This window comes from Dicentrarchus labrax, unplaced genomic scaffold (genome assembly GCF_905237075.1).
Source record: "Dicentrarchus labrax unplaced genomic scaffold, dlabrax2021, whole genome shotgun sequence".
Lineage (NCBI taxonomy): Eukaryota > Metazoa > Chordata > Actinopteri > Moronidae > Dicentrarchus > Dicentrarchus labrax.
In genome coordinates this window covers 8941222-8966704 of record NW_026136710.1, presented here as the reverse complement: position 1 = coordinate 8966704, position 25483 = coordinate 8941222, and the positions used below count along the sequence as shown (strand labels likewise).

General features: G+C 39.9%; 1 protein-coding gene across 2 annotated transcripts in view; it reads left to right on the top strand.

Moving 5' to 3' along the window:
• Positions 1-3613: 3613 nt before the first annotated feature.
• ctif (CBP80/20-dependent translation initiation factor) overlaps positions 3614-25483 on the top strand; it is a 53306-nt gene continuing 31436 nt past the window's right edge. The window contains exons 1-7 of one of the 2 annotated variants that reach the window (XM_051412489.1): positions 3614-3821; positions 13824-14058; positions 14390-14461; positions 16997-17119; positions 18291-18364; positions 19839-19943; positions 20137-20215. In XM_051412489.1, the coding sequence (XP_051268449.1) occupies positions 13882-14058; positions 14390-14461; positions 16997-17119; positions 18291-18364; positions 19839-19943; positions 20137-20215 (630 nt within the window). In that variant the 5' untranslated portion in view covers positions 3614-3821; positions 13824-13881. The remainder of the gene's footprint in view (positions 3822-13823; positions 14059-14389; positions 14462-16996; positions 17120-18290; positions 18365-19838; positions 19944-20136; positions 20216-25483) is intronic. The other variant, XM_051412490.1, reaches the window with a different exon arrangement.

Sequence of the window (25483 nt, the reverse complement as noted above, 5' to 3'; positions counted from 1 at the left end):
ATTGTGTTGTAGTAGCATTAGATTAAGTATTTCATGATTTTCTTTCCAGCCTGTATAGGTTACAGTGGATCTATGACTTAAAGCACATTATAATAGCACTGCTCAGTGTACAACAGTCCTATGATCTGTCTACTGCCCCCACCTGCTGGTTAGAAAGCTATCATGTTTTTGTTACTCAACAAATTGAACCCAGGCCAATTTCAGTGTGTTTATTTGTCTGAGTGTTAATGTGTGTGTGTGTGTGTGTGTGTGTGTGTGTGTGTGTGTGTGTGTGTGTGTGTGTGTGTGTGTGTGTGTGTGTGTGTGTGTGTGTGAGCCTGTGTCTGTTTTATACAAAGAGATGTTCAGTCACTTCCACCCACTTAGTTTCTCTCTATCTAGTTCACTGCGATCTTTCTCCCACACCTATCTCCTGCAACCATTCGACCTAACAATAAAAGAGCAGAATGGCAGCAGACCACTGCATCAGAGCCGCTGGCCTAATGAACTTCACATACTGACAAGCACAAATAATCAGCCGCCCTGTTATAAAACCAGCAAGTACAGTAATAACAGTTTGCTGGCCAGTGTTGTTTATATCACACCGTAGCTCTCACAAGCCACAGGAGGGGAGAGTCTGTGACCTTAAGAGTTGTGGGGCCTGTACTGTCTAATTCCATGTTTATGGTTTTGCCTTTTATAACACACAGACGGAGCTGCCCCGGCCACAAGCACACGGAAATATCATCATGCGCCCTCTCCACTGCTAATTGGTGCCTTGGTACCATCCCTCTGGTGGGGATTCAGCTTTGTGCAGGGCAACCTGAGGAGCACAGCCAATTTCAGGCTTTGCTTCTCTTTCTCTTCTCGTTCTCCTCCGCATGTACTGTACCACTGTCAAACTAGCATTAAAATTGATATTTCACAGCAAAGTTCACATTAACAAAAAGAGAACTGACAAAATAAACTCGTAACATGATATATGTGTATATGTAAATGCATTTTTATTCTGCTGGCACTGCCTACAAAGAGACCATTATTCTTTAAGATTTGCACAACCTTGCTTGTTCACATCCATTTCTGACTAAACAGTCCAAAAAAAGTATAAATTCACAGAGAATATTTAAATCCTATCTCCTCTGTGGGTGTCTTTAATATTATTAGATACACATACAATGCTAAGAACAGGGAAAACAAGAAGTAAAAAATAATCTTAAAGGATTTCAATTTTTTCAAGTATTGCGTGCCCTACAATAAGTGCTGACATTTTTAGAATATTGAAATTATATAGCAGTTCAACATTATAGTTTCCTTGGCAACAGGGCAAATTACTTTGAATCTTATCAATTTATATACATTAGCTTCAAACAAGCTTCAAACCTCATCACTGATTTAAAACATAAGATTTATAAGACAGAGAATTAGTTATTTAAGTTCTGTCACTTTTCTAACATTTTTGCTTTGACAGAACATCAAAGGTTTTATTATTTCCAGACACATATCAAAAGAAGAAAGCTATAGGTGAGTTAATGTGAGAAGAGATGATAGGAAATGAAGCATCTGCACAGAGAAAACGCACAGCAGTATGGGAGGGAAATGGAGGACTTGTGGTGCTGCGGGTGATGTGAAGAGGACAACAAAGTAATTATGGGATGACTAAGGATAGACACAGAACTGGGAGAAAGGAGTGGGGAGGAAAGGGAGACTGAGGAGAAAAAGATGGGTGTGGGGGAGTGTAGTAACCTGCTGGAGTCTCCATCACACCATGATACTTAATTAGCCTCTGACTGTGGTGGCGAACATATTCTGTAGCCATCTGGAGCAGAGGGGAAGTTTTTTCCACTCAGCTGTCTGCCTTCCAGTCCACTTTCAGACTGTATCTGCCTGCTTTTTCATACAGAATTAGTTCATCTGTCCGTATTGTGTGTCATTCTGTCTGTTTCCTGTGTGTCTAACTGGCTATTGGAAGCTCTGTGTTATGTTTACATGCAGGTTTATCCGTCAGTCAATCTGTCTGAGCTCTATCATCCAGCTGTCTACCATACTGACTAAGGACCCTGAGGTATATGTGGTATATTCATAATATGTACACATATGTACACACATCTACAGAATCACACACACACACACACACACACACACACACACACACACACACACACACACACACACACACACAAAAAGCTGCATTTTTCACATCATCCACAAGGGGTCGTGATTACATTGAAAAGATTCTTAAGCAGAATTTGTAATCACACTGTTTGAGTATTGGTAATTCTGTGAGAGCCATTACGGCAGGATTTTAGCTTGAGAAATATGAATGAAAGGTAACCTATTTTAAAATGGTTATTTTAATAAAAGTCTGCTTGCACATGTGTGGCACCAAAACATTCCCTCCTTAGTCACACCCCTATGTATACTGTCAATGGTTACACCTCAGATCTGCCATATACCTACTGTGTTTTATTAGCCAACTACTCCATTAACTATTAATTACTTAACTAACAACAAGGTGGACCTACTATTTAGAAAGAGAAGAGGGGAAGTTATTTACACACATTTTTGTGGACGTAACAAATAAAGGAAAGAATACCACAAGTTAGTGATCAAAATATTCCAACAGTTGCTGCTACTGGTGGCTGCAGCCACGAGGCCAAAAAAGTGACAGGAACTGCACTGTTTTTAATTTTACTGTCACATTAGGGCCTGTAACCCTACATATTGCATATTTTGAATGAATATGCAGAAAAGCTTTAGAGTTTCAGATATGCTATAAAATAGTCTCAATGTTTGGCACTATATTCGAATTTCACATTTTACTATGTAGAGAAAAAGTTAAAAAAGTTAAAAGATAAAAATGATTCTGTTAGTTGTCAATTTAGATGTGTGTAAAGTCAATTTTATAACCTCACAATTTATATAAATACATATGAGGATAACATATTTTTGTAATTTACATCAGGACTATTTGGGCTACAATTATGGATTATGGATGGATTTACATAATAAAGATTTGTGTGAGGCTTTTTTCTCTTTTTACTGAGTTGTACAAAGGTCCATACAAATGTAAACAATCATTCTCATAGAGTCTACAGTAGAAGCCAAATCTCTTCTGTGAAGTTATAGCACAAAGTAACAGAGCAGATAACACAGAAGCAAATAAGGACCGACAAAATAAATACAATTCCTGGTATGGACACATAAAATAAAACACAAAATAGAGAAACAAACTCAGTAACTAGAACCAGATTGTTGGAGTGTGCCTTCATTTGCCGAGAAGAAGAAAGAAAACAAACGAAAGAAAAGGACAAGAAATGACATTAAACTAATGATGGAGGTGTAATGTACACCCATCTTTTCAAAAAACAAAAAAACATTTTCGTGTGATTCTTTTAAAGTATTGTTTTCTAAATTAAAAATACAATTAGTCTAGATAAAATGAGTTTTGTGCTAACATTTCTTTTTATTTAATTAAATTTTAGTTACCTACCTGGTGCTGTATTAAAACTGCCCTGCAGCTAGGGAGGCACCTATAGTGGATAGTGTAACAAGTCAAACCAGTTAATAATCAACCACCTTCTTAAACAAGACCCACTTTAATACTAAACCACACTTCCCACAATGCTTCACTCCTGAGTGCACGTGTCAGCGCTGCCAGCAAACCGGACTGAACGTCACATTCCTGCATTCCCTTTTTCCTCAGTCTGGGACGTCGGAGTTAGCCACCACCAGACAGCTAATCCTCTTCCCCACTTCTCCTTTTGAGAAACGCACCCATGACAAGGCGGATTTGATCTCAGGAGGTGATCCCGGGTTCCCCAGGAGTCAGAATCTCACTTCGGGTGAGGATTTATCTCATTTTAAGCCGGTGAAGGTGTCTGTCGCTCGGAGTGCTATAACCGTGGTAACCAGATAACAGTTTTATAAGATGCGCTGGATTCGCTGCGAGTTGTCGCTGCGAGTGACCTGCTTTATGGTTTCCCTTCAACGGGCAGACCTGTTGATATAGCGCAGTTGACGGGAGGGCGAGTTGAATTAGTAATGCGTGGCCATGTTGTTTACTGTTGTACTTAAAGAGCTAGCTAACGTTAGCCCGGCTGGTTAGCCGCAAAGCTTGCGTCACCATTGTTACCGGCGATACGCGGGCACCAACCAGGGTGTGGAGGCGCCTCCAGATGTGGCTTTGTTACTCTGACAGGGGGGACATTGTGGTGCAGTCAGTTGGATAACGTTGCTACAAACGTCCTGTGAAGATACAACACTTGGCTAACGGATACACACAGTGCTAGCATCCCAGACAGCATGGGCGTGGTTATAGGAGTGTTAAAACAGGGGCAAACTGTAGCTAAGGTTAATGACTGAATCGCCCCCGTTTCAATTAGTTTGGTTTCAGTATCTTGCAGGGCAGGGCTGGCAGGAATGGCCGTTCAAAATGTTGGGTGTCAGTCTGCCCCGGAAAGGAGCTGAGCTTGCTGCAGTTCAGCAGCCTGTCTCAGCTGTTGACCCTAACAACAAAGAGAGGATCACAGCTGCTGATAGCCTGTGGCAGAACAGAGTGAAGTCACTGATATACCTTGAAGTCACAGGTTACATAGGATCCGTCCGGATCTCCTCTGAAAGCTGAAACAAATCCAAGCAGCTATTTAGGTAGTTGGTGTGCGTGATGTTTGATTCATTAGTACCAGATGGGACAAACCTAAAACCATTAATGTGTGCCTAAATAACACTGTCATTGCCACGTTAAAAAATAATGCAATAATACATTAATACTCAGTTGTAAGTTTACAAACTTTCATAACTAAATGCTAGGAGTTCTGACAGACTGCTGTTTTCAGGTTATATTTAAGTTCGGTTTGCTCATAACATTCCTGAGATTCCTACTGTTCAGAGACTGATTGGATCACAGTGACTTTAGCGAGGTAGAGGAATGTCTGCGTGCCACCACAAGTCACACAGAGACAGAGACCCTTCTGACTTGAATGAGACATGTCTCACTTTCATGATTTTTCCTAGACAGACAGCCTTTTTCTGGTGGAGAATGGATTAATGAATTGATAATCCAATTTATCCAGTCCTGCTGAGAGGAAAATGTGTTCCTTTTGATTAATTCACAGCGTATGATCCCTTCCCAAGCTCACCGCCTGACTCAAGTAGAGGCACATGTTAATTCATCAGTCTGCCTAGTTGCAAGTCAGGTTCAGCCAGTGTCTCATCCTGAGCCCTGTATTCATTGTATTGTCATTTAACTTGGCTAAGTGCCTAGAATATAAAGTCTACCCAGACTGATGAAGTTATTTGTTAACTCACTTACCTTTTTATGAACAGGACGCTGTCAAATGTGTAGAAAATAATTTTTAAAAATCTATTATTTCTGAATTAAATGTCAGTAGATGGAATGTAATCATATTCCTATTTTGGTCGCGCGTGGGCCAAGACATACTTGGCCATCGTGGAGATGGAGAATGACTGTTTGTAACTGAAAAAGTGCCAGTGCTTGAAAGAGGGGCCTGTGCTTGTAGGACATTTTAGGGCATGGATAAAAGTGTATGTAAGGATGTAAGTGTGAAAGAAGCCACTAAACATGTACCCATCTGGTGACACTGCTGAAGAGGCAACAGCTGACCAATCTAGAAATCTAGATAAGATGTTTACACTTGTGAGGTTGTTCCATTAACTAATACTTATTAACACAGAGTAAAGCACTGTAGGTGATTGACCCTGCTAATGTTGCATACATGTTGCATCATGTTGTGACAGTGGCATGAGGTATTGTTACAGTCAGGAAATATTTGGCATGCACATTAAGATGTTCTGTGTCTTATTCAGATTCACAATTCTTAGATCGCCAGTTTGTATTGTATTTATTGCATTTTATTCTGACTTTGTATTGACTTGTATAGATCGCTCTCGCGGATGCACATCATATACGACTGATCCATGTATAAATGAATCAGGTTTTACCCAAACCTTACATGTTGATGTGTGCTCGGTGACTAAACAGCTTAATCACCTCATGACAAAGGTGGTATGTAAAATGAAAGTAGCATTCTGTTAACATCCTCTCCCATTAAACTGATCTAATATATGATCTAATCTGTGAAATAGCAGGTACTTGATCAATTGTTGGTGCACCCTTATCATGTAGCTTTCATTTTTTAGGACCTCTTCTAAATACATCATAGCAAAGAGTCCGATTTACTCTTTGAAGTTAACTGTTGAGCCATGAGATACAAAAAACAACGATGACCTTGTCACAGTAATAGAAGAATTAGTATTGCTGATGTTTAAACTTGGCCTGAAATTCAGCTAATTTGGACCATCTAAGCGGAGTCAGTGCAGTGTCATCGCCCCAGTGATCTGCAGTCCCAGCACATGAGTGCTGTATTGATGGGATTAATTGATGAATGAATGAAGCTGTGAACTCTGCACTTACTGCTCAGAGATCAAACATTGACAGGAAATAAAAGATTTGAGTAGCAGCATGCAACTCTTCTGTCCCTCATGGGTTAGTGTTTTGGGCTTTGACACGCATGCCCAGTTCTACGCATGCAGTGTTTTGAAGAATGTGGAGGAGGAGTGAACACAGCTGCATGTTATGGAGAGAGTGGGAGTAGCCTGCAGAAAACTGGAACACCCTGACTCAGCCTGCGTAGCAGAAATGTATCCTCTTTTCAGTGGGAACGGCTGCTCATTACGGTGCCCGAAGTGTATGGATGAGTGAGTGGGAAAAGAGAAAAGGGGGGATCACATGGGTTGCGATTGAGGAAAAGCATACGATAGCTTTGTGAGAGGAGAAATATCAGGTGATGGTTGAGAACATAAGGCCTTTAGCTTAGTGCAGGAATGCAGAGTAGTTCTCTAGCAAATTACATAGCCTCTATCTTTTGGAAACAAGTAATTGCAGGACTATTGTCACAGTTGTGGTCTTTCTATGGCCGACCTTTTGTTCTCTGTTGTTTTGTCATCATCTCATGTGTTCAACCCTAACCAGTAATGACCACAGCTCTGTTGCTAACCTTTGTTGCCTCTCTTTTCACTTTCGTTGCCATTCAGCTCTGAGGGCTCAGAACTTACCTGCACTCCATACATGTTGTGAAGCTGAATTACACACCCTCACTTGATCATTTGTGTGTGTGGATCTGGACAGAATAGCATTGTTAGTTCATTGTCCAAACAGTTTCACAGTACTGCACAGGCCCGATCCTCTCCCATTAGGTCACTACAGGGGCATAGAGGGACAATGGGTCTATTGTTTTAAGTGTACGCACACACATACACATACACATACCCTTGGACCCCCCTTTGTGGTATGTGAAGGCTATCTTCTACTGTTCTGTTCATTTAGTTTCAGGCCATTCAGTTCACACTGTATGAGTAAACACATTTACTCACAGCAGCTTGTTTCACTGAATTGGAGGTGGGAATCGCGGCAAACTCCTTTCAAGGTGGTTTGTAATTTTAGCTCTACGAACACATATTGTACCTGTTACAACTTTCTGTAAACGCCATATTCTCATTTACAGCTACTATTGTTCTATCAGCAGAGGAGGTTTTATGTGTTTTTGCATTTATTTCAGTGACATTTTTCATGTATACTGCCTGATTTTCTCCATGCAAGTGCAGCAGTTGATTTCTACGATTAGCTTCTGATGTTGTGGATAAAGAGATGCTTTTGATTTCAGGTCCATGCAGCCACACCCCTTGCACCGTACAATGACACTCTGGATGTCCTGAGACTTCATGCTGAATAGGATCGGAGTCAATTAAGGAGTTCTTTTTAATTAGTTGATCGGTACTGGCTACATAAAGTCTGATATTTATCCACCGCCTTGCAAGTGAGAAGGACAGCAAGAAGGAGCAGCAGCAATGTGAACAGAAACACTTTGAGTTGAAAACTTTGCCACTGCTTCAGCAACATTTTGTAGGAGCACCACTTGTTTAAAAATTGCATTTTATTCATTCTACGGAAGAAGAGCAGCTATACAAATCTTGTCCAAATCTAATTAAATGTGTCACATACTCGTACTACATGTTCAGTAGTGTAGTACTGGGGGAGTATACTCCAAAGGACTTTGGATGGATAACGTTTCTCTGCAGTGCCACTTTCTTGCATCAATATGCGCATTAGATATACAAAGTTGCAACAAGTCTGACGTTTTGCCGTTTGCAAAAGATTAGAGTTGTGCAGCAAAATCTGTTTGTTGCTCAATCTAACTTATTTGCTAACACACATACTCACATATGCTAGCATGTAAACTGAATGATAAGACTCAAAGAGACCATGCCACTATCTTGCTCTCAAAAATAGATTACTCCAAATTGTATTTAAACCCAAGTGTGAGTTTGTTAAGCCAGTCAGTAGTAGACCAGATTAGACGTATTAGCAGCTCTCGCTGCATGCGGTGAGAACACTGACTACGACTCCCAACTTGGGAGACTGGAGCTCATGTTCTGCTCTGTTTGGGTTGTGTAGATTATGGTTCTTACTGTTTGGTTGTTGTGTAACCATATCAAAGGCTGCAATTCGCTGATGGCTCAGAGCTTGTTTTACTTTGTTTATGATCTGTGTTGTGTTATTTTACTATGCCATGAATCAGCCAGTATGATTTGTAAGGAGTCTATTCAGAGAGAGAGAGAGAGAGAGAGAGAGAGAGAGAGAAAAAAGTAAATGAGGTAGTTTAAGAAAAGTTCTGGATGTTGCTATACCATACCTTGCTCTAACACCATTCACCTTTGCATGCCTTCTGAACTACCTAAGTGAGTATGTGCAGGCACTTCTTTTACATTATCCAGAGTATAAATGAAGATAACAGCATTTTTTGAAAGCTATTTTTCCCTTTGCATGCATGCATCAGACTGTGTCAGATGTATAGATTATCTTAGCAGGAAGGCACAATATATTATGAAGTTCGGATGGTGTCAACTGGCATTTGTGCCTCTGAAACAAAGAAACAGTGTGCTGTCCAGTGCCATGCTGTGTCTGTCTGGCCAGTTTTAGTATCTGCCTGGATGGTGCTGGGCTTTGGGCACAGTCTTCAGCTTCATAATACTGTAGTACATGCTGCTTTGCATTTTGCAGTCTTGATCTTTCTCTGCTGGCCTGTAGGGTCACTGTCTGTCACCGGTTTCCAAGCATGTAGTTTGAGTGCACCATTCAGTTGACTCAATAAACTACTCTGTATATTCTTAGCCTGGTTTCCAGACCTCTGAATCACTGCTCACATTTCTAGAAACCCACAGCGGCTCACATACACTCCAGTTTATTAGGTACACTAAAACTAATGTAGTCTAATTCAACAGTCCTTTAGTAAATTCTACCTTCATTAAGTCTGAAGTCTGAGTTTGAAAGAGGTGTTGATTCAATTTTATGGTCATTTTGGCTGCTACAGTTGTAGTGCTGTTGAATTATACTGTGTTTGAAGTGTTTCTATTATTTTTTTTAGTCATATAGTTTTAAAACAGTTTAAACAAAACCATTTTGAACCATTTACTGCAGAACTGTTGTATTAGACTGTATTAGTTGAAGTCAACTTTGATGTTAATAAGGTGTTGGACTCTGATATGCCGGTTTTTCAGCTATAGTAGAACAGTAAAGCTAAAAGTGTGGCCAGGATAGTGTGGCAGGCAGTCCTTTGTTAGGACAGCCGGTAGAATTGAGGCAGAGAGAGCGAAAAGGGTGGAGACAGGAAGGAGCAGGGGAGGAGTAGGGGTGTGTGGGAAGGGGGTCTGAAAGATGTAGTCAGAGAAGGGAAAGGAGAGTGGGACAGACAGACAAAGGCCAGTGCTACTAACCACAGATGGTCATAAAAATGTTCACACCACTGCAACAAATTGCTTCATTAGATATACTCACTTATCTCAATGACCGAGTCTCTTTATCTTTCTTGGTCTGCACTCCACAATTTGTTTTAGGCTTTCGTTGATTAAACGCTTAAGTAATTATTTAGGCTAAAATGCCAAACATTCACTGTTTCCAGCTCCTGTATTTTATAAAATATTTGAATGTACCGTTTATCTCTAATACAAGAACGCGTGTGACCAGGCGAGCCGCCGTTGTTTCCTGCTACGGACGAGTTGAAACTGTGCAGCCAATGAGTGCAGCTCAACTGGCAGTATGTGGCAGCCACTGGCTCGGAAAAGCCGACATAGCGATGGCCATAAGACCAAAGTCGAGGCTTCAAAACGGTATTCCACAAACCAATGAGCGACGTCATGATAACTCTAGCCTAAAGCAGAGATGAATGGCCTACATGGTCTGCTTTCTAACTGAACACCCCCAGATTTTTTTCATTTTCAGACTTGTAGTCTTCAGCCCCAACTGACGCTGCCTCAAGTTACGGGGCTTTCTTAAATTTCTTAAATGTGCTGTAGTACCCCACAACATGTGTAAACAGGCTTTGTTGTGTAGAATTGAAGCACATTTCCTTGAATTGATATAATAATAATAAGAGATTAATCAATAATAAAAATGTACTTGCAGCCCTAACTCATCCTCTCTTTGTGTTGGAGCGTGTAGGTAAAGGCTGAGGGATCATTTCTACAAAGTTAAAATGCAAACAGTTCATATGAATGTTCATGATTTCCGTCATCATTTGCATCTGTATCATGTAACGTGAGAGTCCATATCATTGCTTTGTCTTAATGTGTGCGTGCGTGCGTGCGTGCGTGCGTGCGTGCGTGCGTGTGTGGTAAATGTGAGATGCCTTGCGATGCTATTTGTGCTCCTGACCTTGCAGAGTCAGTGTCTCTTTGTAGTCAGAAGGGCCAACAGCCTGCTGTCTTTATTTGTGTTTTTCTCATCTATGTTTAATACAGTAGCCTTTTCTTTGTCTGGGTGAGATAAAATCCTTTCTTTAGTCCCACCCCCAGCCTCTCTTGCACCCTACAGGGATGATGGTTGTTTGGTTTGTTGACTCTCACATGCCTGGAACATCAAACTGATAATTTGTTTCTCCTATACCAGAGGAACATTGCTGTTGACGTTATTGAACTGAAAGCAAAGCAAATATAACTACCACACAATGTTAGGAAACACTGCAGGATAGAAAGGACTTTGGGTCAGATCTATGATACAGAACCAGTGTTTACTTTGGATATTGACAATGATGTTATTTAGGGTGACTTTAATGCACGCACAGGCCTTGTGATTTGTTGGTGCTGCACATTAATTACTATGAAATTGTCACACAGAGGCTAAAAAAAGAAAATACAGATACTAAGACAAAAGGAGGGAGAAGTAGATGAGAGTTGCATTAATGGACGGGTCAATGGCTATTGGCAGCAGTTTCCCTTCAGGCAGTAATTCTATACTACATGTCAAGGACGAGCATAGGACATCTGAATGAGCTGCAGCCACAACCAATATTTATCAGTGTGTTGCAAACATCCAGACTATTGAAAGCTTCTCCATTCATTCAAACTGTGTCAATGCTCTTGTAATCATCACCTGAAAAAAATCAATACTATCGCCCTTGTTAAGATAAGAGGTAGTGCAGGGCTATTGCATTACATTGTACAGGAATACTTCATAAACTGGTAACTTAGTGTATATGTAAAGTATGGTTAAATAAAGTAAGACACTGCACAGTGTTACAGTGCATGGTCAACTGAAAATAGATGCTTGAGTTATAAAGTTTGCCCATGTGAACGTTTGTGGATGTTTGTCTGCCAAGTGTACACATTTGTGTCAGGAGGCTGTTAGTGCTGGTTCTGGACCTCTGAATCGCTGCCCACATCTCTGATTTGTTCAGCAAGTCAAATAAATGAATGAAGTGAAATGAAGTGGCAGCTTCAATCTGATAACCAGGCTTGACGAACTGGAGAGTGGCCTGACTTGAATAATTTGACAAGATTTTCTTTCGTTTTGAGCTGAGCTGGGGCAGACGTTGCTGTTGCGACATAAATGGTCTGATTTTGGGGCAGCACACGATCTAACAGGAATAGGACGCAAAAACTGGGGCAGTAGTTCAATGTGAAGTTGTCTTGTGTCTCTCAAATGACCATGGATACTCAAATGCAATTTGAATTGTCTGAAAGCATCTCGAGTCTTAATAACACCGGGAATAAGTAATTAATCAGTCCAAAATGGGAGACGGTAAAGTCTGAAGGTAAAATATGTCTTCAAGGTACCTATGCTTAAGTTGTACACTAACTGCAAATCACGAGGCTAATCAAAGCCCCGGCATCAATGGATAGATGGATTATACTGTTGAAACGTAAGGATTATACTACTGTCACTACAGTAGGTCAGATTAGGACATGTTGACCCTGCCACATAGTATGCAGCGATTAAAGCAATAGTCATTACTGTACACAAGGAGAAGCAGCCGAGTAGTGACGAGTAGAGAGATTCTGATGTGCTCAAGTGTCCTTGAACAAGAGACTGATTGAGATTTCAGTCTCTTGCTCAACAGGGGTGCTGTCCTGTGGCTGACCCTAAGGTCTGATCTGATCTTCCAATGGAGCATTTCGCTCTTGGTACTAAATTTAACTCAGTAGTTGTAAATATGTTTTTATTGTTATTGGTACGCAAAAAGGTGTGTAAAGATGTTTTTGTTTTGTCCTGTTGAAGTAGTTGGTGTGATCTCAGCAGCAGTAAGTGAGATCTGACCTGTTACAAATAGACAAAATAGAGTCTTTAGGATATTGCACTCCCCCCTGCTACTGTGGCATTAGTGGTCAAAACCAAAACAAAGGGTTTAAACTTTGTGTGGCTGACTTGTTGGCTGCATATGCACCGGGCTCCCCAGCGAGTCCCCAGGGCTCAGCAGATACCATTCTGCGTGCTCCAGGGCCATAAATCCTCTTTGCATGGCTGGTGATCAAGCCATGATGTAAAGGAGCTTAGTGGCAATAGACAGACAGGCAGGAAGCGGCTTCCCTGTTGGCCAGGGGTCAGGTGATCACACACACAACACTGACAGGAGAGAGAGACAGTGGGTAAGATGTGGACAAACAAAGAGGGAAATAGATGTGGAGAGGTGTATGAATGGTGACACCAGAAGGAGTTTTGACAGAAATTAACAGATGAGTCAGAGTTGGGTTTTTTTTTTTTTTTTTCAAAAGATGGATTTGATTTAATCTGAGTGAAAACACAACCTGTACCTGCTGTTGGACACTTTTTGAAGCAAGTAGTTGCTATATGGACGTTTGTTGACAGCGGTGAGGTTATGTGCCTCCTTTGAGTGTTGGGAAGTTGAGGGGGGCAGAGGTGAGAGAAATGCCTCTTGTTATTGCTGGTACTTGCAAGTAATGTTCATTCTCTTTATCGATTCATAATGTTGTCTATTAAAATGATAGTGAAAAAATTTCTGTTCAAATTTCTAGCAGCCCAACTGTCCAAAACCCAAAGATATTCAGTTTACTTTCATGTATGACAAACAAAAGCATATAATCATTTTAAAAAGCTGGAACTAGAGAGTGTTTGGCATTTTTGCTAGTAAAAGTATTAAAATGATTATCATCATAGTTGCAGATACATGTTTTTTGTCAGTCAACATATAGATAAAATGACTAATTGTTACAGCTTTACTGGTACTCTACTCAACAGGTTGTGGTTAAATATTTTTTTTTTTATTTTTTTTTTTAAAAAAAAAAATTATAATTTTTTTTTGCTGCCATAACTGTTTTGGCAACAAGAAATGAAAATAACCTAATCTATCCACTCCTCTAGGACTTTATCTCACCTTATGTCTGTTTGACAGTCATGTCTTTGTAGTGTTGATGCTGGAGGTCCTATTGTAAACATAAACCATAAAAGTTCTAGCCACAGGAGATGAATGCTACTAGTCATGTTGAATTTTTATCTCACTCCTCTCTCTATCTTTTTCTTCCTCTGTGCACAGGTCACTTTCCTTCCTCCCTTCCCCTCCTCCCCTTCCACCCATCACAGCGCTGGTTGTCATGGAGAACTCGTCGGTGGCATCTGCATCATCTGAGGCTGGGAGCACGCGCTCACAGGAGATAGAAGAGCTGGAGCGCTTCATCGACAGCTATGTGCTGGAGTACCAGGTGCAGGGGCTTCTGGGAGACAAGGCAGATGGAGACTTGGACTTGGACAATGGTGGCAAGGTGCCCCAGGTCAGAGCCTTATTACTTAAATGGATAAAATGCTCTCATTAGTCCCATATCTGTTAGCAGCAGTGGTTATGCTTAGTACAGGTTCTGGTGGTCTCTCTGACATGCTGGCAGCCTACAGCCTGCATCAGAACAGTTGCCCCTATTGTTGTGATGTGTATGTAGACATAGATAAATATGGAGGTCCACCAACCCTGCAGCTGGCCATACAACTGTCCTGTTTTCTGCAACATGCTGCTCATGCTGCTGAGGTAGTTTGTCCACTGTGTGTGTTACTTTTACTTTACTTTTAGGTTTGTTTACACTTATTATTACCCCGATTTCTCTCCTCCAGTGGACAGATGACTGTAACAACAAGAAAGATGGCAGCTGGACGTCTTCACGGGGGAGAGGCTCATTCAAGCCAGTAAGTGTGGATGTCACCATTGTGCTTTTATCACAGCTTAACACCTTGATTAATGAATTGTATAATAATTTACTCTCTAGTTCCCTGAAGGGTTGAAGTGGCAATAAAAATGTTGGTGGTAAAATGTACCCTACCTTCCTTCACAAGGACTGTGATGAATACAAATCCTATCCGTCTCTATCTCAAAAAACAATCCCCAATCAAGTACAGTCTTTACGGCCTTTATTATACAGTAGTGTTTGGACAAAATAAAAAAGGGACTACTGGGGAATTCATTGTTAAAGTATATGTTTAATAATGTTTTATAGTGTTAGTCCCTGTATCAAAAAAACTTTATAACAAGTTTTAAATTACAGGTCAACAGGTTTTCTGCCTTCTCAGAATTTGTTTCCTTCCATGACCATTCTTCCGAGTTGTTTATAAAATCAGTTTTTATCTATTTTCCTCCTCTCCCTCTTTTCCTTTAAACCTTAAATCACTTGCACCTTTCTCCATATGCCTCTTTGCAATCTCCACTGTTGAATTTGTCTATTTCTGTCTCCTTACTTTCTGAGGATGTAATAAGGCTCTATTTTAAAAAATTGGACTGGGTGCAAAATCTGACATTCAGTGTATAATTACAACTATTCTAAATTTACAACATTTGGAACTTCAATGGTAGATAAAGTGGGCCTGTTAAAACAACACAAATGACACTAAAGTGCTCATTGCTGCCTAGTTACTTCCTGGTTTTGTGTTCGACAGATACTATTTGATGCAGCACGTTTCAGAAAATGTCATACGTTGTTCCTCTGAAGTCTAATTCATTCATCTGATCCATGACAGTGTCTCCAGTCTAGGGTTTATTGGTTTAAATGAGCATCACACAAGTTGGTGGTGGTTGGTGTTCTGTAGAAACTGAGAGTAGGGTCTCGTTTCACCCCCATAAAAAGTAAATGTGAACAATATTTCAGAAGCGTTGACGTGCATTTACCCTCCACTAAAGCCCTGATTCTACAGCCACATCCATGTTGTATGTTGTCTTCTGTGCTCATATAGAACCTCTGGTCACCGAAGCATCACATCCATTAAAGCGTAGGTTTGCTCTGCTCTCAGGTCTGTATGTTCGGATTAGTCTTTACCTCTCCATCAGCTGCTCAAGTGTATGATTAGAAAAGACTGCAACACCAGCCATTCATAATTGTCTGCTTGCTTGTGGTTGCTGCTGATAAAGTATGATCTTAATGACGGACATGGGATACTGTGAGGCTGGAGCCAGTAATTGAATAATCCTAAAAGAATTATCAGTCAGTTAGTCTGCTAAATATATATGTGTGTGTGTGTGTGTGTGTGTGTGTGTGTGTGTGTGTGTGTGTGTGTGTGTGTGTGTGTGTGTGTGTGTGTGTGTGTGTGTGTGTGTGTGTGTGTGTGTTGTGTGTGTGTGTGTGTGTGTGTGTGTGTGTGTGTGTGTGTGTGTGTGTGTGTGTGTGTGTGTGTGTGTGTGTGTGTTGCTCTGTTCTGACTGCACAGTCTGCAGTGATTTAGAGTAGTATTGCTCATCAGAGGTTCATTGGTAATTCATCAGATTCATCAGGAAGTGACTGGTGAGGGAGAAACGGCATGGGTGAGAGGTTCAAAGAGAGCAGAGTGATCCCGAATAGTTAAAGAGAGAGACGTGAATTTATATCAATTCATTTTCAGTGCTGCTTTCTGTCTACCCACCCATCTATTTATCCATCTATTTATTTATTTATTTTAACATTTAACTCCTGGCAGTATAACATCCCAGATTTGGCAGTGAAACTAGAGTTTCGTCGACCCTTGAGGTGTGTGTTCCCACGCAGTATTTAGTAAAAGTCTGAAATGACCAACAACAGTCATCAATCCCGCAATAACAGGAACAAACTTGTGCTGATGGGCGCCATCATCTCAGCTCTGAACAGCTATGCTCTGAATTATTGTACTAACCAAGTGCATTGCATTAAGAGCTTTGTGTTTAGCAATAAAATACAATACAGGATGTTGTTTAACCTCCTAACGCAAAACGTGTGAAAGCAGAAGAAATGGCACACTAGCCTCCACTGACAAAAGAGCAGATCAACCAGCTCATGTCATTGTCATTTATTTATAAGGACAAATTCATCAACACTTCTGTAAATGTGCTAGTGTTAGCCAACTGGCACCAAGTTTCAGCTGCAACAGTGCCTTGGCAAGATGTTCTGAAACCAGTGTAGGGGTGGTTAAAAGTTACAGACATAAGACAACAAGACGTTTTAACACACGTTAAAATACATGTAACATTATTATTATTATCAGCTTATGTTAGAGATAAACATCATGGACACACACTTCTGCCAAGCTGCAGTCAGCTTTAATTTGGACCATCCAGTTTTACTGAAACATAAAAAGTGTTGGGAGACTTATTTTATTGTAGCTATGGTTTCAGGGGGACACAGAGGACAGACACTATGACAGAAAATAAAACGCACAGAATTTTGAATAAAACAGTACTCATTACTCAGTCCTTTTCCTCCATCCCCTCTCTGAACTCTGCAGGACGAATGGGAACACAGCAGTAACGGCAGTACAGGTTCCAGGCCCAGCTCAGGGTCTAGACCAGGATCCGGCTCACGCTCCGGCAGCAGGGGCAGAAACAACCAGTTCAAAGGCCCTGCAAAGGTACAGATAAATCTGTGTGTCTGTTTGTGTGTATGTTTATCTGCTGTCTTGATCACCTCTGAAAGAAATGAAAGGAAACGTCTTGGAGAGACTTTGAGGGACCGATTTGGCTACATCTGGCACTTGACTTTTAACCATGCTCATTGTATTGTTCCCTTGGGAGTCTTTAGTCATCTTGTCCACAAGCACCACAGCATGTCACCACAAACCAAATCTTCACCCTCGTTAAAGGATCAGTGTGTAGGATTTAGTGGCATCTAGCAATGAAGTTGCAGATTGCAAACAACGGAAACTCCTCGCATCAACCAAGCATGTAGGATAAACCACAGGGAAAATCTAGATCCATTCTAGAGCCATTGTTTGGTTTGTCCATTCTGGGCTATTGTAGAAACATTGCTGTTGAACATGGCATGGAACACAGCTTTCTCTGTATATAAAAATCACTAATTTTAAGGTAATGAAAACCCAACGATTCTTTTGTGATTCATTCAAGTGATTATACACTAATGGAAATAATGGATACTTATGTATATTATATTGAATTTCTGCCAATAGATCCTCCTAAATGTAACACACTGGACCTTTAAAGCCCCCCTCCAGCCAGTTTTAATTGACATTTCTGGTTAATGTTCTTTCCTTAAACAGAATGGGCGTGTGGTATAGTCAGATATTCATATATGCCATAGCAACAATATTGCCATTCCAGCGTGTCAAGAAGGTCAACATCATTAGCATGACTAATAATAACATGGATAATAGATTTGATGCTTGTTTTGACACAGAGGTTGTAAATGTATATTCATACACATATGACAGACCACAAACTTATATGTAGCAGATGAAGACACCAGGAACATACAAGGATTAGAAAATGTACAGTAATGTAGGGGTGTTAGGAGACCCAGATGGGGAATTGGCCCAAATATAGATATACTATCTATAATATATCTGTGATTAAAACACGTCATTATTCCACATGTTTGTCAGTTGTGTCAAGGGAGCGAGAGACAAGCAGATACAGACACACACAGGCAGGCAGGAAAGAAGCCTACTTACTTATTTTAATTAAAAAGTAATCCACTTTTTAAGAATAGCAGTTTAAAAGTTTAAAAGCTTTGTAGTCATACTGAAACATACTAACATACTTTCCTTTTCCTTGTGTGCTGTCTAGAACGGGAACAGAGATGGCTCCTTTGACATCCTGGGGACAGATATATGGGCAGCAAACACAATGGACTCACACGGGTAGGTGCCTTGCTGTCCTATTTCTTTCAGTCGCTCTTCTCACCGTCTTTGACTTCGTTTCAGCCTGCTCAACCTGACGAACCTTGCTCATCTGTAGTTCTGTTTGTTAATTTGATGTCAGCTGTCCAAATTTCTAATTTGGTTTAGCCTCATTAACACGAAACCATGTTTCCCATCTTTAATTTTAAAGACCTAGATAATTGCTGGCCTTTATTGTGGGTATCAAAGGAACAGATATTAACATGAAATACAATTAGGATCATCACATGACAGCCAAGATGAATTTTAAATTAATCAAGAAGCTGCACTGCTAAATAGTGATTTTGTGCTGATGATGAGAACTGTTTTGTTATGTCTTTTCTGCCAACAGCCACATTTATATTATATCTAGCTAATGGAGGCTCGTCTGCTTCCTCTGTAAACATTGAGCCTCAGCGTTTGAAATCTAGTTCTAGTATCATCTGTATGACTAAAGGATCTTTCAAACAAGAGCTACATATCTATCTAAAGTTAGAGGAGAAGGAAAGGAAACAAGTGAGACATAAATCAGTTACAGTGGAGGGAGGAACAGGTTGCCATGGTAACAGCTGCACAGCAGCTTCAGTTCCGGCCACGTTGGCACGTCTGAGCACAGAGCGAAGGAGCCGGCACAGTAGGATGATGTAAGCAACTCTCCCTGCGTGCCCACAGAGGTGAAGAGTAGCATGGATTGAATCTTGAATGAAAAAGGACATTGATGACTTTAATTAGGAAATGTTTATGCCCTTCTATTTAAAGCCTTACAATTGAAAGTTTTGCTATGGCTCAGGGCCTCAAAAAGAAATTGTTATCTGTTGGTTCAGTTTTGGTAGAGTTGGTAGGTCAGCCATACATTGTAGTCTTACAGTATGGGACAGGTCAAATAAACATTGTCTGTGGACAAAGGTGTAAGCCAAATGGATGTAATATTGTCTTTTTTAGGAGCAATTCAACATATAATCAGTAGAATAACACCTATTGTTAAAATACCACAATACAGCTCTGAAGCTTGCTAAAAAATGTTTGTTCTGTTTGTCAAAGCTTTTGTGCCTCTCAAGTTATTTATTTTTTGGAAAGAACAAACATTTTATATGTATTTTATGCAGTTTTTGTATCGAAGTGAATAAAGTCAATCTTGTCCACCAGCCTCATCTAGTGGTGACACAAGTCTATTGTAGCATCATGTGGTCAGTGATTGATAGATCCTTTTTATTAAATGTAGCTGTCCCCCTACACCTCACCACAGACCTGACCTGTGTTTGATGTAATTTAAAGCAAATGAGTAACAAGAACAAATTCCATGATAGATGGTTATCTAGCACTGCTCAGACACTCCATTACCTGCTCTCTGATGTAATACAAGATGACCAAGATGATTATGATGATCGGATGCTGTCTTTTCTTGTTTTTCAGCTGTCTCTAACCTTAAATCTGTCTTTTTGTCTCTTGGTTATAGAGGTGCAGGTTGGGACGTGCAGCCAGAGAAGCTGGACTTCAGCCATTTCCACAGGAAACACCTCAGAGGAACGCCAAAGCACCTGCCACACATTGACAGAGAGGGGTAAGTTCTGGGCTTTGGATCTTAGGTTTTATCTACAGTATGTGGTTCTACTGGTGCTGCCTGTCTCAGTATTGCTTTGATTATCCCATATTGTCTCAGTTATGTCTTTAGAACTGTCCCCTATCACTTTTTGATCCCTGATGGTTACAGTCTGTTGATTCTCTCTCTCTCTCTGATGCGTCCTCTCTTTCAGGATGAACAAAAACAAGTTTGAGGAAGATGATGGCATAGACATGAATGACATAGAGAGGTTCCTACCCCATCTGCGCTCTGTAAGTCACACATTTTTCTCTTTTTGTATAACTAAATGCTTGTATGTAGATTGTTTTCTCACTCTGATATGTAACCTGTTTTAATATACTCCTTTTTACTACACTAGCAGCCTTGTGTATTATGGTAAAACAGTTATTGTGGCGATAACACTGATTTGACCCAGTGGACGATGAACTACAGACATAGTCTCTCACCAAACAGCAACCTAATAATTTATTAGTTGTTAGAGAGCGACCCCTGTTGGCGTAATAGAATAATAACACGTGTAATGAACAGAGCATGGGTGATGAAGTCAGGTCCATGCAAAAATCACCAGAATATGAAACATTACAGCAAAAAAAACTAGCAGTGATCAGCATTCCTGCTCTAGAAGAAAAATCTGTCTTTTCTGTTAAAGAACAGTTAATACATATATTATGTATTAACTATGTATAGATTGCATTTATGTTATGATGGATAGGAGACTGTTTGATTATAAATGAGCCTTTGGTGACACCTTCTGGTCACATGCTGAAGTGAGTTGGACCTCAAAAACTCAAAGTGCATAAAAAGGTTACAGTGACCCCTGGTGGTTAAATGTATGCATAACAATTACAGGTTGAGTCACTGAAGCCTATAGCAAAGTAATGTAGGTGGTTCATTTCTGAGGCAGTGGCTGTTTCTCAATCAAATTTTAAGTACACATTTTTTGACAAGTGTATTTCAAAATAATACAAACATCACACACAAAAATGTGTTCTATAGTTCAGCCTGAAGCTAATATGAGGCTATTGTAGTCGGAGTTTGTCTATTGCACTGTGTTTCAGTGGATAGTTGGTAAAAGAAAGGGCAAATTTTGTACTTAAATTTGTACTGAAAATATTCGCTTAATCTGGCTAACTCAGACTTTAGGAGACTGGCTGAAGGATTGAAGATACAGAAATTATCTAGTGAGCATATATGCCCTCTCTGTACTGTACATACATTTTATAGTCTCAAGCTATTTATATAATGTGTCTGGCATCAACAAAGGGGAAAAATTAATTTTGCAGCTGTGTATACTATCGCAGGCCACAAGGTATTAAGCATTGTGTTTTCCAAGGTGATTTGTGATTCATTGGGGTGGCAGAGTTCACTCTAGGTCACCGATGTCACCCTCCTCTCTTCCTTCCCTGCTTTCTGAGCCAAAATGCCTTCCATCTTTCATAGCGTTCGAGCTACAGTGTCTTCCTCTTTCCTTCCCCTCTTGGCTCAGAAACTGAGCTACGTTTCGCCTCTGCTCGAGTTTCAGCCAAAATGGGCCTAGTTGCGCTACCAAGATGGCTTCCTCATTGTATAGTTCTTGAGCCAAGATTTGCCGTTTCCGTTCATTCAGTTAGAGCCAAAAGAAAGATGGGGTCAACTGCGTTTGTCTGGTGTGCTTGAGATCGGATATGTGTTGGCACTGGGACACAATAAGGTCAGAGACACAGAGTTGAGGAATGATTGCCACATTTTCTGTCTTTTGTCTCCTTCACATTCCTTAGCTGTTTCTGACTTCAGTCATTTTCACACAGTCTATCTTCCACATTCTGTCTGTGGTGGGTATTATGTGGTGATGCCAGGCCGCTGATGCCCAGTTGTTTCTCGTTCCAATGAGGCCAACCACTGATAATACCGTCCTTGGTCCGGGATAGCCCCCAAGACAACTGGAAGGGCACTTAAGTTTCCAATTTCTACTTCTAGGGCCAGTAGTTTTAGACAGACCACACTGTAACATAAAGCACTCAAACCACAATCACTGTAGACATCAGTTGAACGGAAGTGGAGTGGTTTGCAATCAAGAGTATGGAGCATCTCCAGAAGTTATTTGTTGTGTCTAGTCAACCCTCCAAGTTTCAAAGCTAATTGTAACCTGTATTAATATTAAACGGATGAAACATTAATTGCATTTTAAACCATTAACAAATTTATTTGTCTATTGTCATTTCTGCACTGCTACTGCTTTCTTATTGTATGTGCAAAGTGCAGCAGAGTTATATAGGAAAATATTAGTATTGGACTCGTACAGAGTGTATGGGGAGATACTGTGTGGTAAATGACTCAGATCACACTTTGCAGAATATGCCATGGAATTTGTGGTGTGGTGTGTGTCTGTGTCTGTGTCTGTGTGTGTGTGTGTGTGTGTGTGTGTGTGTGTGTGTGTGTGTGTGTGTGTGTGTGTGTGAGAGAGTTTGTTTTGTATTTAGAAAATGTTTTTACTATGGTTTGCTGCTTTGAATTGATACTGGATGTGCTTGTGTGGCTGTGAAGTTCTCTCATTTCTGCTGGCACTTTCAGTTTTGTCATACGAACATGTCCCTTCTCCTTACTATAAGTAACCAGTACAATAGTGGCAGGGGATTTTTACTTGTTCCTATTTAAACACATGGAATGCAACAAAGTACATTTACTCAAGTACTGTTAAGTACAGTGTACTTTACTTAATTCATCTTTATTTCCTTTTTATGCTACTTCAAACTTATTGTTTCATTTAAATATAACCTGGGGCTGGACAAATAGGTTTGGGAACCACTACCTGTAACTGTATATAAAGTAGTTAAAATCAATTGAAATGATCTATATACTATCTATAATATAATATATAGTAGTATATCAGTGACAGAACCACTACTTTTACTTTACTATACTTTAAGTACATTTTGCTGTCAAAACCTCTGTACCTTTAGTATAGTATTTAGTTAGTATGAATTTGAATGCAGTAAGGATCGAAGTACTTGTCCCACCCTGGACACAAGGTCAAAGCTTTACTTGTGCATTGTGAATGTTTCTAAGTACATAATCTTAAACATGAAAATAACCATCCCACTTTTATACATTCATAATCCTTGTAACCAAACAAAAACAGTAACACGTCTGTTTTACCCCAGTCATCACCTCCAGCTACTGTACGGCAGGGCTACATCATCCAAAGTCCCCGTCTACGTTCCACACGTCCAGCCAACATTCACTTCCCCTTTCCAGGAGCCAGAATAGACTTACAAATAGCCCCGGGATGTGGAAAACATCTCGTTTGTGTGTGTGCGCGTGTGTGCGCGCTTGCGTGGGTGTGGGTGTGGGTGTGCACGTGCGTGTGTGCGTGCGTGCGTGCGTGCGTGCGTGCGTGCGTGCGTGGGTGTGTGACTCGGTGAGAAAGGGCTTCCTCCTCTTGCCCTCAGATTCTGCTGCACCTCTACTGGCCTCTCTGGAATTTAAACCTGCGCATACAATAACCTTGCCTTCACGTCCAGTGTCAGGTTGTGATGGCAGAAGCATTCAGGGGTCAGAGAGCCAAACAGCAATGTGTGAATGATATCAAACATAAACGTGTGTACAATTTATAATGATAATTATAATATGATAGTAATAAAACAAATGACAAGTGACAAAAGTACTTTACACAAAATGAACAATTAAAGATGATACAGTACTGAAATAAAATAAATGAGGCAGAAAACACATTTTAAAAAAATTTAAAAATATAATACGTTTTTTTAAAACTTTGATCCAAATTATTCCAAAATATTGATAGTGCAGTCGATAAAAATGTGGAAAAAGAGGCAATTTAAAGAATCACAGTGATTAGTGTGTCATTTCAGAGCCAAGGCATGAATCATTTTTATAATAATAATAATAATAATAATAATTTATTTTAAACACGTAGTAAACTGTATTTTTTTCAGTAAGAAACAGACAAAACACTTTTTTTTCAAGGGTTTAATTATAAAAAGTTTACAGATTGGGTAACCTAGCTGATTTCCTGTTGCCCTTTGTTAAGTGGATGTGAAATGTGTCCCAGACATCATCCCTCCAATTTGCAGGCAAAGGCAGTGTCCTTGTTTAGTAATGGCCAGTTGTAGTCCCATAAACCAACACAGTATCAAGAATAAGAATATTATTTATAACAGTTCCAGATATTAAATGACAACAACCAGAATTTATTATACACAATAATATACAGATTTATGATTAATTAACTGATGTCTTGTGTTTTAAACTCGAGCTGTAAGAATATTACATTTTCCAAGTAAAGTGATATATGACCAATTTAAGCCACAAGATAAAATTCATCCCAAAGAAAGAGTCCAGGTGATAATGCAATATAGTCTAGGGCTGTAAGTAAAGATTGTTTTCATTATTAATAAACATACCTATTGTTTTTTCAAATATCACAATTCATTATTTAGTCTATTAAACACCATGAAACTGAAAAATGCCCATCAGGATTTTCTAAAGCCAGAGGCAACATCATCAAACAGTCGATTTTTTTCTGACCAACAGTCCTAAAAACACATTGAAAATGGATGACAACTTTTTGTCAAATTTTAGTGATGGCTTCCCCAGGAGACCGGAGATTTTCTATACCCCCTTCACCATTCCCTCCTTCATGACACATACTGTACTGTTGCGTGGACACTCGATCTCACTCACATGCTGTTTGGCTCATCAGCACGATCATGTCAGCATGATCCTCAGTGTTGTGACAGCCACAACTTATGTGCATGTGTGTGGGTATATGTGGGCGTTCTCAACGCTTACTGTATCTGAAATAATGCCAGCAAACGCTTGCTTATCCACACATCAAAAGCTTTTGTGAGTATGTGTTAAAGGCATGCCATTTATTTTGATATAACAAATCTCAAACATGTTTGTGACAAATGTGTTACCAGTTAGTGATGGACACACATCTTTCTAGACCCATTTTGATAATGTTTTGTATTTCATCATAACACTCTTACCTGTGGGAGTTTTCTCATCTGAAATCGAGTGGGTGCTTCTGTTTCTGTACAAATAGTATGACTGTTGTGACCTGATGTTCTTTCCCATGAGATAATATATTGGCTGCCAAGATCAGTAATGGAAATATTCAGATCATTTACTTAACAGCAACAGTAATAATACGTATATAAGTATTATCAGGAATATATATATTTAAAATGATCAAAAGTAAAAGTACTCAATGCAGATGGCCCCTGTGAGTGTATATAGTATATCTAATGTACTATTATATAGTATAACATTAGCTCATTATTATTATTTATCCATTCATGTTTAAGCAACATTTTATGCGCTTCACCCTCCCCTTCCAAGCGCAAAGGAGAAACTGCGGTTTGGTTTGTCCGTTCTGGGCTACTGTAGAAGGCAACCCACGGTGTCTGTAGATATTAAAGGCCCATTCTAAGCTAACAAAAACAACAATTTCTATTTTGAGGTAATTATACACTAATGAAAACAGTTCTGTATGTTTTATTATATTTCTCTCAATAGAT